At 34.5% G+C, this 24,721-nt stretch overlaps 1 protein-coding gene across 4 annotated transcripts in view; it reads right to left on the reverse strand.

Moving 5' to 3' along the window:
- Window positions 1–24,721, reverse strand: part of LOC128990407 (U4/U6 small nuclear ribonucleoprotein Prp3) — a 116,555-nt gene that overhangs the window by 41,263 nt on the left and 50,571 nt on the right. For all 4 annotated transcript variants that reach the window (XM_054401959.1, XM_054431589.1, XM_054416709.1 and 1 more), the window contains exons 5-9: window positions 24,383–24,547; window positions 23,209–23,397; window positions 20,822–20,982; window positions 10,937–11,022; window positions 6,542–6,684 (exon numbers count right to left, since the gene is read on the reverse strand). In XM_054401959.1, the coding sequence (XP_054257934.1) occupies window positions 6,542–6,684; window positions 10,937–11,022; window positions 20,822–20,982; window positions 23,209–23,397; window positions 24,383–24,547 (744 nt within the window). The remainder of the gene's footprint in view (window positions 1–6,541; window positions 6,685–10,936; window positions 11,023–20,821; window positions 20,983–23,208; window positions 23,398–24,382; window positions 24,548–24,721) is intronic.

Consider the following 24,721-nt stretch of genomic DNA (forward strand, 5'->3'; position numbering starts at 1 on the left):
TGAAAAAGTCCCTTGGCTCTGCCCCAGTGGCTTTGAAAGTTCCCATGTTATCCTTATGAAGAACATAATAATTGTTTACATTTTGATCAGCTGTATAATTTAATTGCTGTTATTTATTTTTCAATTCAATGAAACGCATTGAGTACATTTATTTACTATTTGGGTTTATGTAAACATAACCCCCAAGACGGATTGTGTTAGTATGGTTGTATCTTAAATTGGTGTATTTATCGTTGTTTTGTGTAGCTATGACGGATCGTGTTAGCATGATTTTAACTTAAATTTGTGCATTTATCGTTGTTTTGGGTAGCTATAATTTGTTTATTTGTTGTTTTTTTCTTTTAAATGACTCCGACGCGGCGATAACAAAACATAGACAGGAGGTGTAATCGTGATAACGACCGCAGCTACAGAACAGTGGTGCGTAATAGGCTTAACTCATCAGAGTCAGCACCTGACAATGGACAATCTCAACTATTAGGTTACAAATGCCCCCTAACACTACCCCAAAACGACTTTTCGTTCTCAATTGGCCCTCTTTTAATGACCTGTGTTGCCTGTACAGCGAGACATTTTGAGAAGGAGAAAACCGGCCGGAATGTTTTAGGTTTATCAATAACGAAGATAAACATGGTCTGAGTTACACACCGGTAATCTTCGAGTTGACTCTTTTAAACTCATTGTAAATATGACTGTTATTCGTTTTGAAATATCTCCTGTAATACTTTGCAATTGCTCGAATTCGAGCAACATGTACACTAGTGTTATATTAATGATGCTGGTGGTACACTCAGAAATCTCAAAGTACTGGCCGAGTCAGTGCAACAAGTTGAAATCTTAAGTTGTGTTGAATTGGCTAACATTGGAAACTTTCTAGAGCAAAATAAATTGAAGCCTTATCCAAAAAACTAATTTTGTAACTTTTAAAACAAAACAAAATTAACGTTTAATTGAACCAGTTAGCCTACATATATACTTTATGCAGAAGAAATTGAACATAAACACAGTACCCAGTTTCTAGGTCTAACAGTGGACCAAAATTTAAACTGGAATGAACATGATGATAAACTTCTTTCAAAATTATGTTCAGGACTATATTCACTCTCTAGAATGTCTTATTTTTTTAACCATAACACTCTAAAAATCATATATTATGCTAATAGCCATTTACATTTGTCCTATGATTTGTGCCTTTTATGGTTCAACTACAATAGCTAATTTGGATAGGATACTTAAACTTCAAAAATAGCAATCAGAATGATGTTGATATTAGAACACAACACAATGATACGACCAAAAATAAATTCAAAGAACTGAAAATTTTAACAGTATACAACCAATATATTTAAGACAATCATCCTAGCAAAAAATCGCTTGAGCACCTCTAAACAAATTATCACCCTTACAACATTCGGCATACAAAATTCCTTGTTTAAAAAAAACATAAATTAAAATTCTAATAAAACAAACATCCTATATAGGATTAAAATTTCTTAAGCATCTTCCTAGTAAAATTAAAAATGAACAAAGCAATAAGAATTTCACACGGAACTTAAACTTTATCTGGTGGAGAAAGCTTTTTTATTCCTTGGAAGAGTGCTTTTCCACCCTCTTTGCATTAGTCATAATTGATTTAGTTATGACTGTTTTCATTCGCTGGTTCTGTATTATTAATTTAAAATAGACTAATGTACAAAATTGTTCTTAATGAATTAAGCATATTTGATTTGATTTCAGCTTAGAATCATCAAAATTATAATTTGAATCAACCACAATATTTATTTGGCATTAATCCATTATATAATACGCTAAGCCGATTTTTGTAAACAGAACTCCTCCCTCATTTTTTGACCGATTTTGATGATTAAAATGTCAAAACAATGGCCCTGATCTGTAGTTTTGCAAAGTGTTTTTTGTTTTTTGATATATTTATTAGTTTGGGCAGGATATTCCATAAAAGTTGGGTTTCTTCCATAAGATTAAAATGGGGGAATCTAAATATATTGGAAACTTTGTCTCCACTAATTTGAGAGAACGGCTGGGCGTAGAAACTTGATAGAGGTGTCCAAAAAAAGTCTTGGTCTGTAGATCAGTTATCAAAAGAAAAACGAAGTAAATTCGCTTAGGGCTCTGCCCCAGAAGCCTTTAAAGATCCCTCCACTGATTTGTTTACATTATTGTCATATGGATAATTTTTCACTATTTTTTTAATGAAACAGCTGTTAATATTTAAATCTATACTTATTTAATACGCAAGCAGGTTTTTTGTGACAATTACTCCTCCGAAACTACTGAACCGATTGACATGTTTTTGGTGTCATTGGAAAGAGGGTAACGTGAAGTTGTGCAGGAAACTTTCTTTTTAGGGAAATAATGAGATATTGAGGCCCTGGAGCCCTTTAAAGTTTCATATTTCTCCATAAGGATAACAAGGGAGATAATTTTTAATTACAGAAACATATGTTTGCTACTTGAAAATAGTCAAAGTCTACTACATAATAATTGATGTGTATTATGACTCTTACTGTATACCTACTACATTTCAATCAAGGATTGTGTACCTTAAAGTTTACCCATAATGGATCTTAATACTTTATTTTAATGCTGGGAATAGTAAAATTTAGTGGAGAACAAGTTACCATGATTTATTTAGAAAACTTTACTATAATAATTTATGTATTTAAATCACAAATCTTTGACATTATTAATTCATTTGAAACTAAACAGCTGATCGACAAATCAAACAAATCATCTACTTCATGTGAATAATGTTATTACACATAGTTTTTTTAACCATTCTTTTTTACTTGTGGGTGTATTTTGAGTTTGCAGTTATGAAAGCACCAAGCCAAGTAACTTTTATCTAATTTTCTTTATAAACTAACAGTATTATTGAATTACTACATGAACTTGACAAGTCAGGTAATTAATTGTCAGTATACCAAGGGGAAGAAGAGTGGGTCCTTAAAAACAGACGAAGGCGGAGACACCCATCTAGAAAATCCAACTGAGTTTTTAAATATAGAGGTCAGTGGATTGCCAAGAAACAGATTAGACTAATAAAAGGGGGCAGTGGTTTTATTCATGAGGAATATTAATATATCAAAAAGGGCCTTATTAATGGCACAAGGCTTCATGTGATCAGAATCAATGGTTAACAACTTAATAGAATGTAAAGTCTTAACTGGAACAAGTGAGTGGAGACATATTTTGATTTCGAGGATAAAAATTTACCCGTCTGAAACAAACTTACCTTTCAAAATGGAAAGATACTAATTTCTGTTACCTTTGGCATTTGCAGCGCTGTTCTTACCCAGACCAATTGAGTCATGAGCAACTATATTATATGTTGTTTTAAGTAAGGCTACATCTTTTAATAGGATACGCATATTCGTTACGGAAAACTCTGACCAGGGTAATCTTTCTGAAGGTAACTTTAAGGCTAAAATCGTAGAATTCATGGAATTGATTTTGTGATAAAAATATTGTTTTTTTAGTGTTTATTTTTAAAAGTGTGTTTTCTTCAAGCAGCATTTTTATGACCCTCAAAATATGCTACACAGGCCTATTGGTTTGATATGATAAAATGTTTTGTTAAATGTGTTTTAAAAATCTTTAAAAAATAACTACCCTATAACCTTGCTCACTGCCTATAACATACTTGAACCTGAACACTTATTAATTTACTAAATATAATACACATACAGCTAGAAAATGGCTGAACTGCTTCCCTTCCAAGGCTTCATTATTACTGCATTTAATTTTCGACGTCGAGTCAATATATAATACGATGAATTTGTTTTCTAGATTCATATGTCATTTTGCGGGGCATTGAACCGCACAGGTTCACTAATTGTATATTATAGGGAGTTACTGAATTTAGTTAAAAAGAAATATTTGCAATGCTATTTTCTGATTTAAAAATTGATTTTCTTCTGCATCATGTCATGTTTTGCAATATAACGTTCAATTACGAAATCGGTGGAAAATCTTAACATCACAGTAACTCTTAAAATTATTTATCTTTGAATTATCTTATATCTATATCTATTGTACTGGTTGGTGTCTGCATATTTGACCACTTTTGCCTATATTTTATCACATTTTTCAAGACAGGTGTCTTTATTTATAGGTTTATGAGATTATTGTCCATTGTCATACATGTTTTCAATCATTGAAAGGATTTTTGGTTTTGTAATACAATACCAAATAATACAAGTGCAGAAGGGCACATTGCCCATTTGAGCCGTGTCCATATTTTGATAAATTAATAGTGGTTTACCACAACTGGATTACATGTTTAATAACTTTTATGTTGAAATAAATATGTGCATGACTTAGAAAGTCATTAAGCTGGAAAATTGCAATTTACTGCAGAGTTTTCAGAGAGGTTACTTCGATATATTCATTCAGCTTAGTGAACACATAATATAGATATGTATACAAGAACTTGAACCTTTAAATGTTATAAGACTAACGAAAGGGGCTGTGCATGTTTACTAGCGCTACTCAGAAACAAAAACCATTTAATTTATCTCTAAAAAAATATTCTGCACCGAGCAGCAGCCTAAAAAACACTAACTTACTCAGACAATTGCATAAAACATTTCTCAAACTTGATACTACAAAAAAGTTCAGGCCAAGAACCATTTTAATGCGCTCAGATTGTGTTATTTATAATTCAGCTTATCTTACTCTTAACCAACAGATTATTCATCTGCAGAAGAAAATAATTGTGCTTTTATCGTGTCTAATAACATCCAAACACAGAAACCTTGCCTGAAATAGTACCTATCTTGACAGATGATTTTCAGTGGCCTATTACGAACCGTGGCCCGCTCGTGAGATTTTTAAAAATAACACTACACTTTGACTTTAAAAAATGGCACAAAGAGTAATTACCATTTAAGCAGCTACTGTCATGACAGAAAGGTCATGTTCCTTTTAAAATAGATTTCATCATCCTTTATAAGATACCTTGATTAACAACAATGCATGTAAACGTCAATATTTACATATCAGCCTATTTATAGTATTTGCTTTTTGGAAATGCAGCATTGCTTTGTCATTTGCATTATTTGTTATCAATGAAGCCGCACGACCATATGAACCATGCCCGAATAAAAGCCAGCTTCCCTACAAGTAAATTCCACTACACCTAACATTCAGTAGATAGATTATATTGACAACTTTATTTAATTGATAAGACTGAGACAACTGACATCCGAATGTCTAGAAATTCCAGCTTTAACAGTAACCCCACGAACAATTTCTCAAAACTATGCTAGAGGGTTATTCATTGGTACAGTAAAACGCTAGGATGACCGATGTGACAAAGGACTAGAAAGTAACCATTGATTTCAACGGGTTTCACCTAGTAATATATAAAATGCTAGGGACCAGGGGAAATATTCAAATTCGAATTAACACGTTCGCTACTGCAATAGTACAAAATTTTCCATTCACATGGACCAGCGACGCACATATGCGACGGCCGGTTTCCACCCATAGACTGCTGTCGCATATATGCGACGGCTAGTCACATTAAAATAGACTGCCGACGCATATTTGCGTCGGGGTTCTAATATTAAAATGTTTATATCTTTGTAGTGGTCTATTTGAAGGCACTGAAGTGGTCTACAGAGATGTCTGACGCACAACTGTGTCGCTTGGTCTGTGGATATGATGATTGGTGACGTCATATAATAGTTGGAAAAACTGGTCTTTACTTTTCTGCATCACTGTATGTATGTATGCAGTATATATGCTGCATTATCCTATGTAGCTTTTATATTTGTTCTGTTATAAACTGTTCTTGAATAATCTGTTTATTTTTTACTTACTTTTACCTTAAAACACAAAAAAATTAACTGTCGCATATATGCGACGTTTAGTCAATTTTAAGAAAACTGTGATAATTTTCACTATTTTCTTTGCTGTAGACAGGGCGTCGCAAATATGCGACATTACAAAAGGTTATAAAAAATACAAAGAAACAAGAATAATTTATTTACAAACACGATTATAGCGTATTACAATGTAAATGAAATGTAAGATTTGAAACGAAAAACGTGGGGTGGATGCAATTGATAATAATACGTTAGTTCAATAGGTGAAGGTAATTAATTGTAAATTATCTATTGCATGCACCCCACGTTTTTCGTTTTAAATCTTACAAGTATTTATAATCTCCGCATATTTATAAATTATTTTCTACTTTTTAGTGCGTTTTTAAAACGTTTTGTTTTAAAAAAGTTTTTTATTTAAAAATTATTTTTTAACATTAGGTATATGGAAAGTTCCCTTTAGAACCGAATTACAATTTATGAAATAATGGATAGTTTTGTGCAAGGTTTCTCGTCATGACGAACATTTTAAGTATATGGTTTATGGGGGGTGTGACTTAGTTTTTTCAAAAGTAGATGGGTACTTTGGGATTTATATATGGATATGATGTTGTTTCTTTAAGTCATATTAAACATTGTTTAAAACTTAAATTAATTGAGGAAAACTATTGAGTATGATAAAATATTGCACTTACTTTGGGTTCTGGGGGAGGTTCAAGTCCCAATCTGATTTTTTCTTGCTCTTCTTTCCAAGTTTCTCGGCGATTTTGCCTTCTTAGTTTTTTACGCTCTTTTTTTGTCAAAAATACATGCATGTGGATTGGTTTTGAAGGTTCAGCTGAAAATAAATAATAAATATATTTTATTATCATTGAAATTGTATACTTTTTTTTCACAAATAAGATTTCGTATGAATCACAGATTGTGATGTAGCTTGAAGAGAAAGATCAATGTCCTTTTGGATTGTCCTTTGATTTTAGCTCAGTAGTTTAATTTAATAATTAAGAATTGGAAAATGAGCAGTATAAGAATTTATGACTGTTATATGACTGGTGTTTTTCTTAAAACTTTAAGGTAATCTATTATAAGTCAATGCCTATTTCATTGTAATACAATCAACGCCTGATTATTATATTTTTTATTTCTAAGCAAGTTGGATTGGGACAAACATCATTTGTAAAGAATTGTAGTGGCTAATTTGGACTACACAAGGTTTTACCATTGACTATTGAATACAGAAGTATTAATAGTCAAAGGTTTTACCATGGGGAAAAGGTAAATTAATTACATAAAATTAAAACAACTTTATAAATAATAAAGCGGTCTCTAACCCCCGAAGGTATTCTTGCTTTGTCTCAGCAGTGGGGCTTGCGTGTTCTGACAATCTCGAGAGCTATGCCAGCAGTAGCGTAGATATTGGTAGGGACCTCCCTTGCCGGACAGGTCTTTGTGAGGTAGGAGTCATACGAAAAGGAATACCCTGGTCATCCAGGTTGGGGGTTGGACACAGGGCCAACAACCCTGTTCTGTAAAAAACCTTTGTTACGAATCCCCAAAGAAACGCCTCGGAACAGGATGGAATTTTTGGAAGACAGTCCCGGCTCAGTATTAAGGATATGATTTGGAACCTGGAATATTAGGACTATAATAGCAGTGCTAGGATAATTTGACATTGTATATTAAGAACTCGCCTTTGGCTCGCTGGAGGCCCCCTTTTTTGGTTGGGGGTAAGTACAAATGAGCCACAGGGGACAGGGCGCAAGACTTACAATCGTGCTAAATTTCAGATATCCAGTTAATCTAGAAATGGGTAAACGTTATTTAGACTTATGCGCCTGCAAGAATAACATTGGGGGGGGGGGAGGATTTAATATTTCGGGGGGGGGGGGGGTTGTATTTGTAAAATTTAACTTTTTGTAATGGGCGCAATACCTAAAACCGTACCAAATTTCAGATTTCCACTTAATCTAGAAAACACTTTTCCAAATTATTCATTGGTTTCAAAACAAATACTAGTAACTGTGAAAGATTTGAAGTCCATTGTCCGATGAAATACAGTGGTTCAAGAACTGTAAGGGTGGGGAGGTTATTATTTGTTGAGGGGGGGTACATTTAAAAAAATTCTAAACTCCTTTAATATAGGAGTTTATTAAATAGGGGCTTTGAGTTATAGAAGTTTAAAAACACTTGTAATGTCGTTTTCAGAAGTCCGCCATTTTTTTAGGGGGGGGGGGGGTTATTATTAAAGAATGGCACTTTTGAAAATTTTCTTCCTAATTTAAGGTAACATTGTTCTTTATTGTAGTAATATCCGCATACCAAATTCGACAGTAAGAATGGCATAGGGGAATTCAATATTTCGGTCGGGGGGAGGGAGGGGTTATCATTGTAAAATGTCACTTTTTGAAAAGGGCACAACACCAACAATATTAAAAAGAAAACAGATCTCCAGCTAATCTAGAAGTGGGTAAACGTGATTTAGAACGATGCATCTGTGGTGGCTATAGGATAGATATAAGGGGGATTTGGAGGGGGGGGGGGGGGAATTTTCAAATGGTCCTTATTATATTCATACCTTGGTGTTAGCTCTAATAAAGTAAACTTTGTATAGTTATAATAACCTTGTGCATATAGAATAGGTAAAGAGTCTGTTATTACCTCGTAAAAGTGGTGAAACCTTTTAAATTTTGACATTAAACTTAAGTTTTGGGGGTCAAGGAGTAAAGTTACAAAAAAACGTGTATGAGTAAAACCAAAAGTAAACCAAGGAAAATACAAAGCCTTAATAATATTTGCAAAAAGGAATTATTGAAGTATGAAAAATAGCGAAAACCGGTAACAATTTGAAAAAATTACCAATTTTTGAAAGTAGGACGTTTTTTAGGGGTTAAGGGGTGAAATTTTTGGAAAACGCCTGCAAGGGTTTTGTAGAAAATTTAATTCCGGACCATGAAAATTCATTCAAATCTTGGCTAGCTCCTATTGTTTTTTAGTTATAGCCGTAAAAAAAATATGTGTTTTATCGTTTTTAGATGTCCGCCATTTTGGATTTTTGGGAAGGTTAAAATTTTAAAATGTTACTATTGCAAATTTCACCCTTAACTTAGGATCCCATACTACAATACTACCAAATTACAAGTCTCTAGCACGTTTCTTAACAATTCAGATGACCATAACAAAGTCATTAAATTTCAATGTTTTTCTCCATAAGAATGGCTCCGCCCCCAGGCCCCCTTTTAATAGTAGCCATGATGAGAAATTGTCACGGGGACAGAATGTTGTCCGGAATTTTTTTTTTTTTTTTTTTTGCCTAAAAGACGCAACGATAACTTTGCAGTTGCAAAGTATTTCATAGAGGGGTTGTTTAGTGCAAACCAAACCAGTCTTGACATGTTGGAGTCTCGATGTAGGGCCGGTGCTATGATAAATTAAATTTGCTAAGTCACAACCTCTAAAACATTCTTTAGACCAATAAACATCGATATCAAATTTTAGGATCTAGAGTGAGTGAGGTAAAATAATATTTAAAATAATCTTAGGCCCCCTTCGGGGACAGGGGGTGGGTTAAAATCATCGGCATGAAGAATGGACCCCCTTCGCAGTCAAGATCCGCCCCCAGGCCCCCTCTCTAGCTAACCTAAAAGTAACAAACATGCTTTTTCTGTCGCCAAACGCCCATAGTTCACCTACTGACGTTTACGTCTAGTTTGCCTGTCAACGCATGCTAATTCTCCATAAGAAAATGCATTAAAAATTACCTTTTTGATTGAAAATCCGCCATTTAAAAATTATTTTTAGGTTAAAATTATTGAAGGTCACTTTGGGGACTTTCCTTTCAACGTTGGGAGCATAAAAAGTAGATATATATGTACAAGTCATTTTAAAAATTAAAAACACGTAAAAAAATCGAGAATTTTCACAATTTTTGGAAGTAGAGCGTTTTTTGAAGGTGAAGGAGTGCGAATTTCGAGATAACGCCTTCTCGGACAAAACTGTCTTGTAGAAGATTTAATTCCGAACCTACAATTTTTCCTCAAATCGATTCTAGCTCTTACCGTTTTCGAGCTACAGCTGTTTTAAAAAAACGTGTTTTTCCAAAAATGGGGATTTTTATGGAATTTTGTTGGGGGGGTTGAATGTTGAAAATGGGGTTTTTACGAATTTCACCGGTAATGTAAGATCCCATAGTACAATACTACGCAAATTTCAAGTCTCTAGCACGTTTCTAAACGCTTCAGATGAGCGTACGAAAGTTGGTATTTTTTCAATTTTATTTCCCATAAGAATAACATAGGGGGGAAATTGTTAATTTAGGGGGTTTGAAAGGAAAAAATGTGACTTTTCGGAATTTTTCCGGGGGTTTGGGCACTAGACCTACAACCTACCGAAGATTTCATGTCTCTAGCTCATCTAGAAGTGGCCAAACATTTGTATACGTTACTAGTTACACATCCGGCTGTATAATACAAAGGTTGGGACTTGAGAGGTATGACATGGATATTGTTGCTCTACAAGAGATTAAATGGCCCTTTTGTGGCTAAATAAACACAAAAAATTACCAGATACTATATGGTGACTGTGATGATAGTAGACACTATTACCGAGTTCATTAAAAAATGCAGTTGTTGTTCCTGTGTACAAGAATGGGGATATCCTTGAAATGTCAAATTATCTTCCAATATATCTTCATCTTCTGAGTTGCGTTTCAAAAATGTTAGAAACCAACGTGAAAAAATAAACTCATGGACTACATGCTTCAACATAACTTATTCTCACAGAATCAGTTTGGTTTCATTCCTGGAAGAGGAACTGATATATCATTATACCAGCACAGGAGTGTACATAGATTTGTCCAAAGCTTTTGATCTTATTAATTAACAAATGAGCATGCCATCAACATGTTAAATTTGTAGCCAGATTTTTTATCAAAATCTGCGTAGTTGATGTGAGCCACCAACGGATTGCGGCAAAAAATATCTTGGGTTTACATGGTAACAGGAGTAAGTAAGAATGTGAAGCGGTCTCTAAGTTTGGGCTACCCTTGGTTAGCTAACCATATTCCTTTGAGTACAATATTTATGATAGCTTACCAGGTGGTTTCATTTGAATAGGATGTTCAACTAAGTTGGTGATGGTGGAATTCTTTAGTTGTGGATTTCCTTTGTCATCAAGGTATCTGTGGGAATAAATAAATAAAGTAAAAATGGAGAGTGCAACAATACTGTGCACCTTCAAGTTACTAATATTAGGCTACATACTGGGTAACTTTGTAATGTCTCACATTCAAACTCAAAATTGAACTAAAGAGTACAACTTTGTATATTAAACTCAGATTTATTCAGGTTGTAACAAAACAACTTGAAACGTTATGTTTTTTTAATGTTAAAAACATAATGGTATGTTAAAGAATTAAGGAATTTTGAAACAATTTATTTCATCAAGGGGTTTGTACAGGGTGAGGCAGTGAGAGCACCCCAGTTTTCTTTTGTTGTCACACTATAAGTAAAGCAACAGTGAATGAACAGCTGTGCTTATAACATCTATTAAACTATGTCATTTTTAGCGAATTTCCCTATAGGGAAGTAGCTATTACCGTAGGTGGCACGGTAAGACCTAGACCCGGGACCGATTTACTTTTTCATTTTGATGTCCCCAGAGGCCAAAAACACCATTCGTTCAAATTTTTATATATGTATATATATATATAGACTTATATATATATATATTGATATATATATATATAGACTTATATATATATATATTGATATATATATATATATACACGGCCGCGCCCGGGAAGTCAGTCACATGAAATATACACTGGAAGTCAGTCAGTTGCACCCCCCAATATATTTCAAGACTATGATATATATATAATATATATTGGTAAATATCTTAAGCCTAGACATTTCTGAATGTATATATCTATTTTTTTCTTAAAAATACTAAAATATAATTACGTAAAAACTGCTATGCTAATGCAGTCACCACCTCAATTGCACGGGAAAGCCAGTCACGTAAAATTTGTGCTGCTAAGCCAGTCACTATATATTTTACCGCATACCACTGGAATCCAGTCACTGAAAATCCACCGGGTATCCCGTCACTTCAGTCAATTTCACCCCTGCCCTTCTACTTTCTATAATATTTATTTGTTCTACAAGCTTGAAAATCCGCACCTCAAACAAACGGATAATGCTTCAAGCATTGAGCACTCTCATAACCAATCTTTCGCACTTCATTTTAATTAGTTGTCTTCCAGATTACTTAAAAATTACTATTCTACAGGTTAAATACCTAAATGCCAATGTAATCTTTGGTCATCGTAATGGCTATTGTCCTGCCAACTGTGGATACAAATATGTACCGAGCTAATTAGCAAGCGCAAGGGGGGGGAGAGTTATTGTTTTGTAGTCGCACAAGTAGGCCTATTATTGAGTCCTTGGAGGCAAGCGGCCATCTTGGGTAATTTCAAACATTTGCAAAATTTATCGTCCAAAAATATTTTTTCAAACAACCAAAGTATTTAGAGTTTAAATATCTAGTATACTGTGGGATTATAAAATGTTCTTTGCAGTTTTGAATTATTCTCCAAGGGAGTGCATAAAAGCTAACGTTCACAGTTATAATACGAAAACAATATCCTGTGTTGCGCGGGCCGTAGCACATATATAGTTTTACCGCCTCAAACAATCGAAGGCGGGGGGAACAAGCAAAATTCTTGTCTCTCTTGCGGCGAGAGGCAGGGGCGAACCTAACGGGTTCCATTGATGGGCTACTGACCGACCTGGGGTAGCGACTAGCGAGCCAGTGGATGGTTAAAGGTTCGGCCGGTTATTTCCAACTTATTGCTGGTTCTCGAGCTTACTGAGCTCGTTGTACAGTGAAATCTTACTTCCCTATTATATATAGCCACAATCGAAGCGATTTTTACATGAGAATGAAGATATAGACTCAGTGATGTGTGGTTACTTAATCAAATCATGTTTCGTGATTGTTTATCTTATAACGGCCAATAATCAATCAACTTATATTTTCTTCATTTTTCGATTTATTATCTATATAAATTCAAGAGGTAGCCCTGTACCTGGTTGACACATATACCGATTACTTTTAACGTGTTTTCTTTGAGTTACGCCGCATGGCATTTCAAAGTTGCACAATGTTTACATTTTTGAAGAATGTAGATAACAGAATGTTAAACGAAGTCAGCTGTAAGTGCAATGCTTTGATTTTACGGTCCAAAAGGTAGAGACTATTGGAATTGTGAAACTTTTAATTTTTGCTACGAGCCTGTTAATTGGAGATTGTGACTTTCTTAATTTAAGGAAGTAAACGTATTAACATGACGTGTTTGGAGTGGGATTTGATATATATGACGTGTATCAAACTTTTTCTCTTCAAAATCCTCTCCGATGCAAAACACGGGTACAGCAGAAGGTACAGCCTAGGTTTATTAGAATTCATAAGTTTTTTATGATTAAAATTGTCCTCCAATGTTAAGAAATTATTTTCCGATCAAGTTGTTTAATGAATAAATAATTGTTTTACCAAATTATGTTTCGAAACCAGGAACTCAAAATAGATCAGAAAATAGATATTTTAGTTCAGAAAACAAAGCCAATCAAATAGGCCTACGTACTTTTTAAATAAAAACACTGGTTGGATGGTTTGTAAATTGTTCGTTATTTACTTCAATGAACTTCTAATAAAAATCACCAGAGGTACAAATCTATATAAATAAAATTAGAGTTTTGTCTGTACTTATAGGTTATTTTTACGTTTTATACATTCAAGAATCCGAAACAAGTCTCATCCCAATTTCTGTCTGTCTGTCACGGACCAAAAGCCATTTTACACGGCCTTCTCCTAAAAAAACAAGAGTACCTATCAAAATCCAAATCATTTTAATGTGTTCACTGGATTGGCAAAAGTGTATTTAGCTATTAAAATATGGCCTCACTAATTTGTAAAAAAAACTTACAGACGTTTAAAACCCCAATTTTGTGTGATTTTTGTCAAGTTTTCTCACAATGTTTATCACATAATCATCTATGAAATAGCGAACAGCTGTTCGGATCAAGATTATTTTTCTGTAGCAGTCACTGATATGTCTCCATTGAATGTTGTTTACAAATACCGCAATCGTTTCCGATCACGTTTCAAAAGCAAATCCAACCTAAGTTGGATTAAAACCGTGTTTCCTTACATAACGGATTTAATTAATCGCAAGTGCAATAATGTGTAGGGTAACTGTAAATGAAAAAAGAGCTTCTTTGTGTATAACATTTTTATTGAGTTTTGATAACCGGGGAAAAGACCTTGAATCAGTGTTCTGTATGGCTGGGAAACTTATATTTTTTTAAATAAGCATTACCAATAGCTTACACAAAAGGTTTTAACTCATTGACGGCACTTGAATGGTGGTTGTGTAAAATGTACAGTGACAACTGCAGTGGGTGATTGTAACAGAGGTTTACGGATTATGCTCAAATCGCTTTTCCGATGTGTCTTCTCAACGCTATGTGCTGCTCGCTGGACCATACAGCCAATAGACCAATTGCCCATCTCTTGGGTTCGTAGGCCTAAACAATTATTTATAAGTTGGTAGCGCATATTACTCAGTGTTCCATACAGACAGGAAAAGAGCACCTTTGATAGTGAAATTTCCAACCTGAATGTTTAATGGCGAGGTTGAGGTATAGTATTTTAACTTTATGTCGTTTGGTTAGTTATGTAAGGTTAACCTAACCTAACTAACCAAACGATATATCGAATTAAACAATCGAATAATCATTTAGTTGTGTGTGCCATCAGATACAAAAGTGTACCCCACATAGAGTCTTATTACGCATTTTTTTTACTTGAAACTGTCCTATACTGTATTTGTTTCTATATAATAGTTTGGCCAGTATATCTGAAAATATGCAAACCATCTGCTGTTTTTTATATAACTGACCACTATAAGATCCCCGTGCGTAGAACGGGCACACAGCTAGTAATCAATATTTAATTAATACATCCTATCTTACTAACCTTACTAATATTATAAATGTGAAAGTTTGTGTGTTTGAAGTTCAATTACGCATTAATTACTGGTCAGATTGAGCTGGAATTCGATATGAAGATAGCTCACATTCCAGATTAACATATAGACATACTCTTATCTCAAAGATCCTTTCGGGCTCAGATCCTTTCGGGCTCCACCCTAGTGGCCCTGGGAATTACCATGTTAACCTTATCAGTATTCATATTTGAAATCAATTAACGAATTTTACCTGTTGTTTCCATTACACAAGTTGGTTCTATGATATTCAAAAGCATTAAGGATTTATAGGGTTTACCAATAGAGTGCAGCACTATTATTTTTTTCATTTATGACAACAGCTAATTTGAACCAAGCCGCAACAAAAACCTTTGATACACAATTGGAAGTGACAAAATAGGATTGTTTACAGTTATGCTTATGTTTTTTTATTTATAAATAATTTGTCGTATTGTGAGAATCTTTGGTGATTTATTTTTTTCTGCTGTTTAAATGCAGCGGTAGAACATTAAACATTATTATGTATATGTTAGATGTTCATACTATAGCATACCGTAATCTAGTTTTCTCGGAGTAGGCAGCGTAAATTTACATTTTGTCGGTACATACAGAATGACAGAAAGACAGACAGACAGAAATTGAGATGATACTCGTTTCGGCTTTCTTAGGCTATGACACGTAAAAATAACCAAAAAAACTGCATGATTCTACGCAATGGACAGACAAAACTGTAATTTTATTTCTATAGAAGATGACTGCTACTCTACTAGTCAAATTTGCACAGTTTCGAGCACTCGACACACGACAAGCTGGTCGGAGTCTGACACCATTGAATCACTGCAAGGGATGCGCCAAGAGGTAGACGAACATTCAGATGAGTTCTGAGAATTTCAACTTTCTCGTTTTGTAATGTGCCGTTATAGCCTTACTTGGAAGAGGGGGATTTTTGGACCACGAATGAGTTCGTATTTGTTTAGTTTTAAATAAATCCGACCTGAATATAAAATAGCAAATGCAAGTCCGCAGTTTGCGTTTTTGATCAGTAACGTAATTAAAATTTACCAAAATAAAGTAAAGTGTCTAAATCTAGTGCAACAAACCTAAATATTGACTACTGGTTTTGATTAACGTCAATTAGTAATACTTAACGTTATTTAAGGCTATTGTATGTTTGATAACTGACCTCCTGAATTTTATTTCAGTTCCTAAGTACAATATTATTGTCAAACAATGCAATAATGTTATTTCATAAAATTTGTACCTGAGAAATTTAAAAGTGGAAAATGCATTTCTCGTGTAAGAAAATCTTAAAATGATACGATTTGTAATGATACGATCTTAAAACGAGCCATTCAGTATTCGTATTCAAAACACCAAACACCCGCCACTGGATCAAAATATGTCCGCTACATACAAAGCATTAAAACAGCATAGTACAGTGTATGAAAGAGGTGTGATTTATTTCTTAGTAATAAATAAAGTCATTCTTCAAGTATAAGAAAACTTCAGCATGGGCATACTCTCTAACGTACTATCATATGATGGATTAGCTGAAGGCAGATAAGTCCGATTCAAGCTTATATTGCTTACTATAAAGATTGTTGTAATACAATTATATTTAACTAGTGGTGGTCCAGTGGTCGAAAACTCGACCAAAAATATGTTATGTACAGGTTTCAAATGATTTAGGCCCAAAAATCTTTAGCTGTGTAAGTAACTACGGACTTCTGGAAAATTTAAATATGATATTTAGATGTGTGCTTACTCAGGAACAATGCCGTTCCGGGACACTCTGTAAAAATGGACGTTAACGTGATTATAAATTTGCATTTTACATAGTCAAAATACAATAGGTATTGCGCAACCATGATATGTTATGTCATTAACCTTGGTTCAGTAATAAAAACTACACCGTGTGCTTACTCAAACAAAACAAAACTTGCTTACTGTACAGCAATAAAACACGTAAAGAACAAAGCAAAAGGAAATCTAGACTAGTAGACTACTGATATCGTAGTCATCATAGGCTACTACTACATGATGTTTCAGAACAGAAGTATGGTGATAAAAATATTAAATAACTCATAAAACACTATAAAATCATAGTACTGTACTTAAAGTCTTTCTGGTAATAACAACAGTGATAAAAATAAGATAAAGATAACAATGATGTAAAACCCCTTTTATTATTTCTCTTTGTTCTATTCTTTCTTTGGTTTCTTTCCATCCACAAGTTGTCATGGTTACTAATCACCCAACGACCCAACCACAAAATGTTGTAGTGTTGTGACAGCAGACAGGAGCAGACGATTGTCAGTATGTCAGTGTCAGTGCAAGATTGTCAGTCTGTAGGTGCGAGCGTATAGCTTGACCTTGAAGCTACTGATCGATATTTCTCCGTTTTGCTTCCATCTTATTTTTGTCAAATGAACTGTAATGTTTCAATGATGGGGAACCTACTGCAGATAAAAATTGCCGTAAATAGATATATAGTTCATATCGAAATATTAGACTGAAAAACACAATTCATAAAACATTTTCTTGGGATTTCTGAGGTTATATAATATATAGGCATCATGTTGATCCGATCCCAGTTGAGCGAGGTTCTAATGTATTTGCAAGTTTAAGCTTCAAATAGAAAACCCCATCACTTTATAGTTGGTATTCGATGGCCGATGTATTATCAAAAATTAATTCATAACTTATTTTGACATTAGACAGAAGCATTCATTCCAGCTTGCAGCACTTATCCTACTAATATTATAAATGAGAAAGTTTGGATGTTTGTGACAAGTGAACGCGAAAAATACTGGTCGGATTGGGCTGAAATTTGGCATGATGATAGCTCACATTCCCGATTAACATATAGGCATATTCTTATTTCAAAAGTCCTTTCGAGCTCCGCCCCAGTGGCTCTGGAGTTTCCCATGTTAACCTTATAAGAAATGGAATTATTGAATCTTAACAGCTGTTTCAATTAAACAAGTTGGTTCTGTTCTATGATGTTCAAAAGCATTAAAGTTACAAGGATTACCAACAGGGTGCAGCACTATTATTTCTTTTACATTTATGACAACAGCTAACTTGGAGGCGAGTGAGCGTAGCGAACGAGCTAACCTGAAGGCAAGTGAGCGCAGCGAACGAGCTCCAACCTAATGGTGAGTGAGCGTAGCGAACAAACTTCAACCAGGACGTGATTGAGCCATGCGAACGAGATAATCTTGAAAATTTAGAAGTTAAACGGGGCAAAGCCCGCGGGTTACAGCTAGTTGGTATATATAATTATCCAAGTTACTATTACTTAAAAAAAAAATAAATCACGAAATTGTGAGGCCGTTCAATTTTTATAAACAAAGTGTTAAACATTTTACTCTGCAGAATACCGGATGGTAAAGAGTGTTTGGTTTCAAGAAAACAAAATAAAAAAACAGTTTAGCCAGCTTTACTATTTATATAAAAAAAATAAAAAAAAAACAATAGAAAGGAAATCATAAGGATAGGTATAGGATTGAACTGAAATAATTTCAGGGAAACTTAAATAGTAAAGTCCACAAACTGTACATTGTTAGAGAGAGAGAGGGGGGAATGAGAGAGAGAGAGGGAGAGAAAGAGAGAGAGAGATATTTGATAAGGAATCTGAAAAGTAAACAAATAATCGTTTCTGGCGTTTGTCATGGTGTACCCCTCCCCCCTGTATTCTATAGCCCCACCTCACCCCCCCCCCCCCCCCCCCATATTAGCACTCGTGACCACTTTTTGTTGCTTCCTTATCTTTCATCCGTCCCAAAATAGAATTCCTGTAATGGTTTGTTTGTAAAATTAAAATTATTATAAACATCTTTTATCTATCGAGTGTAGTTTTGTAGTTATTCTTATCAGATAGAATAATATCGTTGCCACATGTATTAGTTCCTCCTTCGCGTTACGCAATAACGTAAAAAAACAGTTTCCGTATCTCGGAGAAGATTCACGTATATTTCCCGAGATAAAGAAAATCCGTATAATTCCCGATCTTCCGTCCATGGACACACTGTAAATATTGTACGACAATAAAGGAGATATTGAATTAAAATTTTTACTGAAGCTGGAAAAAATAAAACTTAAAATTTGGGATGATGACCGGGTAGGTTTTTAAGATTCAACCATTTATAATTAATTAATATTCGTAGTTCCTTATTAGAGGTGCATCATCTTTATTTGGAATATGAACATGTTTAAACATTAACACGTAGTTAATCACTATCCCAACATCAATAGTAACAAGGAGTAAACGAAGGTTACCGACCGCTGGGTGTTACCGCTACAAAGTAGACGAGGAGGGTGCCGTACTGGCTACACTACTCCACGATAGAACACACGATGAGACAGTCTTCGCATTGGTATTGCAGTTACGCTTATCGACACAGGCAGCAGCACCGGTTAAGCTGTTTTCAAACGTATAAAGTGCACGGGAAGCCATACCTGACTGGCTTTTGGGAGAGCTGACTGGCTTTCGGGCGGGTGACTGCCACACCGAGTAAATTACCAGCGCGGTGACTGCCAAACCGGGTGGGCACAAAAGTATATGTATCTATATATATATATATATATATATATATATATATATATATACGTCCTTGAACGCGATAACTTGAGTAATTTTTGTCCGATTTTGATTAAATTTGGTTTAAAGGTGTAAAGCGGGATAAACTTGAATGAGTTCGCGAACCAGCACGATCGGACCATGGGAACGGGGCTTTACGGGGGGTTTTATGGGGTAAAAATTTGTTTTTCTCACTTTTGACCCTCAAAACACAAAATTTCCCGATTTCTCTTTAGACCTTTTTAAAGAGCTTAAAAAAACAATTTTTTTAGTATATAAAAGTATTTTTGTTCAATTATTAGTAACGGAGAAAATTAAAAAAATTGTAAATTTAAAATTCCTATGTTATTCTTATGGAGAATATAGTCAAATGTTGTAGTTTGCTTGTTTATGGATATATTTTGATCAAACTTGGCAAATTTATTTATTTTGTACTAAGCTATCAATATTTTACTCAAAAACACACTTTATTAGTTTCCTTGTAGCAGCAAACCTAGGTACTCGTTAAACCTAATGTTATTAAAATATATTTAACTGAAAATCAATTCAGACAAATGGAAATTCGCTTAGTCGGCAGGTTTGCTGCGGCGGGGGTATTATAAATATTACTAGCTGTGATTTTGATGTGAAAACCTATTTTTAAAATAGTGATTCTTGTGCAAAAACCCAGAGATTGTTTGAACCACAGTTTATCCTTGGTCAACGTGGCGCTGTTCCAGATTGGAAAACAATGGTGAATTGGGTAAAATTATTTAGGATAAACGCTTAAACCTTAAAAATAATCGGTGGGTACCGCAAAACTCTTTCTTTGTACACCAGCAAATGTTGAAGAAGTGGGAGTCGCAGTAACTCAACGTCTAAAGAGATTTGCCAGGAAGCTTTTTTTGTTGAAAGCATTACGTTGGCTCCTTTTTTTTTGGGGGGGGGGGGGGTTTATTCTAATAAGCTACTTGAAGTTTGAGGTTTTTCAAAGTCACCCCACAGATTTGCTTGAACTGAAGGTAAGAATTGTCCAAAAACTAAAGTGATTCCTGAAGAAATGCTGGAGGAGTATTTGTTGGAGTTTTCAAGTGACTAAAAAGTAATGTCAAGTAGGACAAGAACGTCAATTGCAGGATTTTGTTTTCAAGAAATGGAAAAATGACTTTGTTAAGTTAAAATGGCAAATGACAAGCTGTGTTTTGATGTGCTATTTATATCCATAGGGTGAATATTATTGCATTTGTACTACTTATAAATTGGGGCGCTCTCATTGCCCTACCCTGTATTTGATAAGCAAATTTATTTACAATTTTAAAAACAAATGTGCATTTACACTAAATGAGATGTGGCAATGTTCTAACTTACGAGTCACCAGCTAGTATGACTGAGTCCCACCACTCTACACCTGGTATTTCATCTACTTGAGTCTCTATCTTGGGTGCAATCTGAGCTAGTTTTGTGGCTGAAGAAATGCCAGTTTTACGAGCTATTTGTGAAATTTCATTTTGCAATTTCTCTAGCTGAGCCTAAAAACAAAACAATAATGCTATCATGACAGACCATATCAATCAATACTGAAAAAGAACATACAATCATGATTATATACACATTATTTTAGAACCTTATAAATTTTTACAACACAACCATAAATTTACATGCGCTATACAGAATATAACATGTTTTCTTTATTGGCAATTTTTAATGGGAGAATAAAAAAAAAACTTGCTACACCACTTGCAAAGTTCATTAAGTATGTGTATGATAAATAAATAAATAAATGTGCAGGGTTTACAGTAATAAACACATAAACCTTTAATTGATCACAATTTACAAATAGTGTTATTATAAATTGTATGATGAAACTCTCTATATCTCAGGGTACTAGGGGTATCGTGCCGCCTCAAAGCAGACTTGTGTGATTTTTTATAGGCATAGGCCTAATGTTCATCACAAATTAAAGTTCAATTTGACACTTTTTGAAAGAAGATGAAAGTTTAAATTTTGAGTCCAATAAGATAATATTATGGTAATTTAGTTCAGTTCAAAATGGCAAAAGTCATTGGAAATTCTTGGAATGTATTTTAACAAGGTTGGCCTAGGTAAAGTTCAGTTGGATCTCGCCCAAAAGTTTATAGTTGTCTTCACCACAAATAAATATATTTCTTGATGCAGGGATGATAATAAGTAATTGAGACAAAATCTTGGTGTTTCAATACTGCACACAGTTGCAGCAATAATACTTTTAAGTTGAATCACAAATTAAAATTTCAATATTTTCAAATTAGACTTCTTCCTTCAACATGGATTACAAAGGAAGTGAATTATCTTGATGTAAAATTTAACTAATCTGTTACAATTGGTTACCACTGGTTTCTTGATGTCACTCACTATTCACTGTATGGTTGGTTGATATAATAACAAGAGTATTTTAATCATATTTTAGAAAATGAAAGAGAAGAATAACTTTGTAAAAGAATTTAAAATGTAGAAATAACTTACAGTTATAAAAGATTTTAGCTTATTAAATAATAAATGACAATGTTTGAGGTGAATATGAAATATGGAAAATTTGACCTGAAATATGATAATTCAGAGATATTATTTTAATTTAACTAGTAGTAGGCCTAGGTGTTCAGATAGATAACACATGGTTTATAAACAAATTATATACAAATTGAAAAGTAAACAAAGAGGATAATTTTGGAACATCTCACACTGATGTAAAGATGTTATATAAGGTAAAGTGCAATATGATGTGGAAGTAATGTTAGTGATATCGTGGCCAAACATTTAATTCAGAGAGGTTTTTCCACAACAACGCCCGTCCATGCACAGCATATTGTACCAGAGCTCTTGAATGGTTTTGAGTGGGATTACCATCTGCCTCTATAAATGAAGACTTGACTAACTACACAGTTTTTCAATATAAAAATGGTTTATGCTTTTTGCGTCAAATGATCCGTGTGTAGTTAGTACAACTACAGCTGTTTCATACCACTAGGATGCATACATCTTCAGGTAGTCATGACGCAACATCCACCGAAGCCTGTCTCGTGTGTTGTCACTTGGCCAAGTTTGTAAATTTGTGCCATTTAAATGTTTGTTGTGTGTATTTCATGTATATAGACATATTTATCTCGACAAGTTCATCTATGATGAATGCTTTTTTATCTAACGTTCTACCGACAACCTGAAGATGTACCCTAGTGGTATGAAACAGCTGTAGTTGTACTAACTACACACAGATTGTTTGACGCAAAAAGGTAACATAAACCATTTTTATATTGCAATTTACGATCCAGAGGCTTACCTACCATGAAACAGTTTTTCAAATCCATGCCAATGAAAACATTGGTTGACCTGGCAGGCAGTAGATTTCTACAAAGGAGACATTGAAAAGCCTTCATTTAAATAAAATTAATGTTAAAAATATGTAACCATTACAATTTATTCTGTAAAAACTATTTTCCCTACTTTTTTCTTAGTTTAGAGTCAGCAAAGATATAGATTGCCCTTCTTATTTAGAAAAAAGAAATTATGCCCTTGTAAACATAACCAATAATTCAACATTACCAATAAAATCAATTCTGTTCTCATACTCTTGCCAAACCATTCCGATCTCAAACCAAAATCACAGACAACACAAAGGAAGAAATACTCGAGCAAGAATGAGCAGTTTTCCCAAATCTCCACTACTCACTAGGTCCCACCTCTCCAGTATCAAACTATTGCTTCTTTTTACAGTTAATTACCTTCATTCTCATCCTGTCTGCTTGTTGCTGAAACTTGCCAGGCTCGTTAAACTTGAGTGCTCTTTTGTTGCGAACAATCGGCTTAGTGCCTATGCGGGGATCAAAGAAAGAACTTTCGCTGATATCTTCTACTGTCTTTTCTTGTAACTGTGCACGGAACTCCTCTCTCTTTTTAGCTCTGATATTTGCCTAAAAACAGCCGCTTTATCATAACAGAAAGATCAATACACATAGACTGTAATTAAGAAATTGTACAACCTTCAAATTAGAATTATTGTTAAATTAGATTGTCTAGTACAAGGAGTTAGTAAAAATGTGAATGTGATGCACAGTGGCACACAAGTCTGATGATTTACCCTTACCGCGCTGTAGACGATACACTCGCCGAAATTCCCTTTGCTCAAAACGCCACAGACGACTATACTCGCCTTTAATACAGAGTGCATTGGCTGGTCCTTGTAGTTCCCAGTTTTGCCGATAGAGTGCAGCAGCTATTGGAGAACATATCACGTGATGGAAAATCACAATAAAAACGTTCCCCGCCCTCTGATTGTTCAAAATGGCAGCGCCCTACACTTGCCGGTCTCTGCTATGAGAGACGCCAGCACTGTGGACGAACTAACTCGCAGGTGTTTGGTTTACTTACAGAATCCACAGACAACTTCGTTCTCTGCTACGTTCGCTATTATATTGGCTTATTACGTTGGTTATATAAAAAAAATATTCAGCTTTTTGACTTTTGGGAAAATATATTTTTTAGGTATATGTAGCGTTACAGTCAAGGCCACCCGACATAATTGTAGCGCGGTAAGGGTTAAACTCATTCATAAAGAGAGACAGTAATTCAAAGAGTCAATATACTATCTCGGGAGAGTAGTAGGCATTGTCTGGCATCCTTTATTCATTTGATTAGACAGGCACAGAGATTTCACAATAAATAAGACAAACATAGATAGTTCTAGCCTTCTTTCTATCATCCTCCTAAAAAAATCTGCTTCATTAATATATAAATAATTATTGACACAATTTTGTAATTTTGTCTAGCAGGTTCAGCAAAGAAAACGTGCCCAACAGCTTGCCCATTCGGGGAATTTATAAAAATGCTCTTGAATAAACAGCATGTTTTTTAAAACTGAAATAGAGATAGGCCAACACTATTCAGGATTGCAATTACCTTGAGCGTGGGGATGACGTGTGTGAGTTGAATCTCCTTGCCCGTCACGTCCACTGTCCGGCCCTCACTGTCCAGAATCAGAGGCGTAGGCTTGGATATGACGTCAGGTCTGTTGAGCCCAGGTACCTTGAGCACTCCAGTAGACAGCTTGGACTGGATCTGAGCCTACACAAAACAATATGCTTGGTAAAACTGATACAATGAACAACAAAAATGCATTGCTAGTCAATGTTTTGCACAAAGCAGTAAGATCCTACAATGATGATGACCTTCTGACTTAACCCTCGAAGGGTCAATCGTCGTAATTACGGCGACTTTGCAGGCTTTCTGTTACGATCG

This window comes from Macrosteles quadrilineatus, unplaced genomic scaffold, assembly GCF_028750875.1.
Source record: "Macrosteles quadrilineatus isolate MER2022 unplaced genomic scaffold, UCM_ALF_1.0 Scaffold_1__1_contigs__length_201487025, whole genome shotgun sequence".
Taxonomy (NCBI): Eukaryota; Metazoa; Arthropoda; class Insecta; order Hemiptera; family Cicadellidae; genus Macrosteles; species Macrosteles quadrilineatus.